At 35.8% G+C, this 3,552-nt stretch overlaps 1 protein-coding gene across 1 annotated transcript in view; it reads left to right on the top strand.

The window, feature by feature from the left end:
- RP1 (retinitis pigmentosa 1 (autosomal dominant)) overlaps nucleotides 1-2,278 on the top strand; it is a gene marked incomplete at its 3' end in the record, with an annotated part of 10,191 nt that extends 7,913 nt beyond the window's left edge. The window contains exon 7 of the mRNA XM_010289977.1: nucleotides 259-2,278. Within this exon, the coding sequence (XP_010288279.1) occupies nucleotides 259-2,278 (2,020 nt within the window). The remainder of the gene's footprint in view (nucleotides 1-258) is intronic.
- Between the last annotated feature and the right edge of the window lie 1,274 nt (nucleotides 2,279-3,552).

The following is a 3,552-nucleotide window of genomic DNA, read 5'->3' as shown; positions in this document are numbered from 1 at the left end:
GGGAAACAGAGAATTTAGACTTGAGTGCTCCCAAAATGCAGCTAGATGGTCAATATGCCAATACTAATTCAAATACCTGTAGCCTTGCATCAGCTATAGAGCCACCTGAAAGAAATGAAGAAATGCCTGATAGCCTATATAAAAAATCTCACGATAAAAGCACTGATATGTCATTCACTAATGAAGAGTCAGAAACTTCAGTAGAACCTAACTCGACAGTTCATAGTGTAACTTCTAATGATAAAAATCACATTTTAGATCAGGATACTTCTGAGTTAGAAGGTGCAAGAGATATACATATTGTTAGTGACAAAAGTGAAGATGAGAAAGCTGATCCAAAGTCAGCAGGTAATGACAAAAAAACAAATTACCAGCTTAAACTAGCTGCTGAAACCTCTGTAGACTGTAATAATGAGGATTATTCTGTACAGGAAGACAAGGAAGAAACAGAAACTGGTGAGGAAACCTCTGAGAGGTTATCTACAGTCTCTCCATTATCATTTTGTTATGAATCAAAGCAAATTACAGAATATGATATGAGTGAAGGAGAACAGAAATTGCAAGGAGAAGAACTGGAGAATAAAATGTGTTTAGACACTTCTCAACTAAAAAAATGCTTGAAAAGTCCTGCGACTTCAGACTGGTCAGATTACAGACCAGATACTGAAGAGAGTGATTGTAGCTTTAGAGCGTCCAGTGATTTGACCAATGAGAGTGGGGAGGAAGCAGTACTTGAAAAACATTATAATACTGGCTATGTAAAAAGAACTATTGAACGACTTTATGGCAAGACGGAAGCTTCATTTAAGCCTGACTTTCACAAAGGTTTTCCTTATATGTCGAAAGTATTTCAAAAGGATGCTGAAGAATTCCACTCTGCAGTGGTGGAAAAAAACATTTTTTTTTCTCAAGGACCTGGGTCTTGTTCTGCCGAGAAGTTGTCACATTCTTCACTACCTTCACAAGAATTTCCAATAAACATCAACAAAGACAACACTATATCAAGAAGAGAAGATACTTCTTTGCCAACACCACAACTTACTCTTAACAGAGAAGAGACAAGTTATACTAATGACTTTTCAGGGGAATCTCCAACGCAGCATTGTCAAGCTAGCATAGGAACAAATGAAGATGAAGGAATATTAATAGAGAAAGGCAAATGGCTCCTCAAAGAAAATCATTTGATAAGAAGATCTCCACCTGAACAGATTGGAATGTATGGTAATTTGGATACAACATCAACAGATACAGTCCTTGATACTAACAGTGATGATGTCCCATACTCACACTTTGGCAATCTGAATCAGTACCCAGTCCTCAATGAAATCTCTTCTTCAGAACTTGAAGACATGGCTAAACCCTCTGAAAATTTTTGCAACTACTTCAATATACCTCATAACAGTGATTCAGACCCCTTTCAGGATGACATAGGTGCAAAAAGCAAACGTAGCCGCAATGGTAAGATCAATTCCCTTCCTGCAGCAAACAAAGAAAAGATCAAACCATCAGTCATGGAAGGTTCTACTTCCACACATCTTTCCACACAGGCTGATACTAACTTTTCAGCTTTTACATCTGTAGAATTTAGATTGCCCGATAACAAAGTGCACCCATTGGAACAGCCTTTAAATGATGAGCCCATACAGTCTCAGCCAACTGATGTTAGTAACGCTAACAGAAGTGCTCTTCAGGAAGAAGATTCTCTGGATAAACTCCATGCTATATGTGGCCAACATTGTCCAATACTAATGGTGACAGTAACACCACTTAATGAGGAACAGAGAGGATATGCCTACCGAAAGGCATCTGATATCGAGAACCAGCTGGGTCTGTGTTTGTTGGCCAAAAAGAGTGAACATATGCAATGGTCCTGTGAAGATTTAATAACAGATGAAAATAGTCATGTGACTCTGAAGAATAACTGCATCAATAAGATTGCCAATAATATTTTTAATAAGTTTTATGCTAATAACACCTTAGATTTTATTAGTAGCTTTGGAATACTTGCAACTTCAACTCTGAAAGGCACAAGCAGTTTAGGGAAGTTACATGGTATAGAGGATACAAATGTAAAACCCATGGAAGTCAGCAACTGTCAAAATAATGTATCCAAACACATACCTAGTGATTTTGTGATAGGCACAAATAGTGATCTACCCGATAGAAAGCCAAAAATATGCCAAACCCTAAGAATAAGCCTAATTCATATCATTGGAGAAAAATTTTCTCCCATGCTGGCAGATCCAGCAAAAACCTGTCATTCTGAAACATTTCTGAAGTATGACACTTCTTTAAATAACATTGAACATAATGCCTCTGAAAAACTGAAAAATGAAAATGCCTTTCCTGCACAAGAAGAAAAAGAAGGAGAAGAAGAAGAAGAAGAAGTTTGCTTTTGTACAATGGGCAATAGAAAAAGTAAAGATGAGAAAGACTTGTAGTTGAGATCTTGGAATTTCTATAACATTAGATTAGTGAAAATATGTTCAGAAAAAAAAATCACAAAATAAACTGCTGAATGCCACATCAAATAAAACTCCCAATGTGAATACAGTCTAGACCTAGATAAATATAAAGCACAATTGTATATCATTGCTGAAATACAGGTTTATATTATTATCTTATGATAACTTAGATTTTTATGGGAACCAGCATAGGAAGAAATGCTGTTCTTCTAAGACAGTGATTTCCTGGTTAAAAAACAGTTTTTCCTTGAAACGTTATCTGTTCAGAGATATTCAGTTATATACCAGCTATCTTCTTTGTAGAGAAACAACCACTACTTGTTAGAACAGAGAACTGAAATTTGAAATATTCACCAGAGTTTTAAGATAAGATTCCTCAATGCCATTTGAGAAGGGGCTTGAGAACTGTCTTTCAGTAGAAATGTTTTTTCTAGAACAAAATCAACAGATATGTTTAATTTGAAATTAAAAGTAGGAAATACTATTCAAATGCTGTAATACAATTAAAAGTAGGAAACAGAAGTCTAATTTTATATAGAGTAACATTATCAAATTGCTATTTCAGTTTTTAAAGGCCAACTTCAGAGAAGGAGAAGAAGAAGAGAGATCTTTCAGTGAGTAAAGAGATCTTTCAGTATGTATATAAGATCACCCAGACCCCAAATGAAGTTTGCCTCTTACCCAGAGGGTACTAGGAAAGGAGCATATTTATTGCTGCTGGGATGCCACAAGAACTGAGAAGGGAGGCTGTGTGTCAATGGACTTCCTGACTGTTCTTGCCATATTCCCTTCTGAGGCAACACCACTTACACTTACTCTTAAAATGGTTCTACATATACTACAAGTTTTAGTTGTGTGTTCTTTAACCTCTGTACTTTAAAGGTGGTCCATGTCTCCTTTGTTTGTTCGGTTTTGTTTTTGTTTTTTGTTTTTTTTTTTAAATATGTTGTATTATGAGAATCCAAGGCATATGCAATGTTTCAGGATCTTTCAATCTGTCACTAGAATTATTTTGGATACCTGTTTACAGCATTTTTGAATATTATGTGTGTGTAGTAAGCACGTATATATGGTTTACAGTTTTCAG

This window comes from Phaethon lepturus, unplaced genomic scaffold (assembly GCF_000687285.1).
Source record: "Phaethon lepturus isolate BGI_N335 unplaced genomic scaffold, ASM68728v1 scaffold17726, whole genome shotgun sequence".
In the NCBI taxonomy this organism is placed as follows: domain Eukaryota; kingdom Metazoa; phylum Chordata; class Aves; order Phaethontiformes; family Phaethontidae; genus Phaethon; species Phaethon lepturus.
This window is presented reverse-complemented; position numbering and strand designations above follow the sequence as displayed.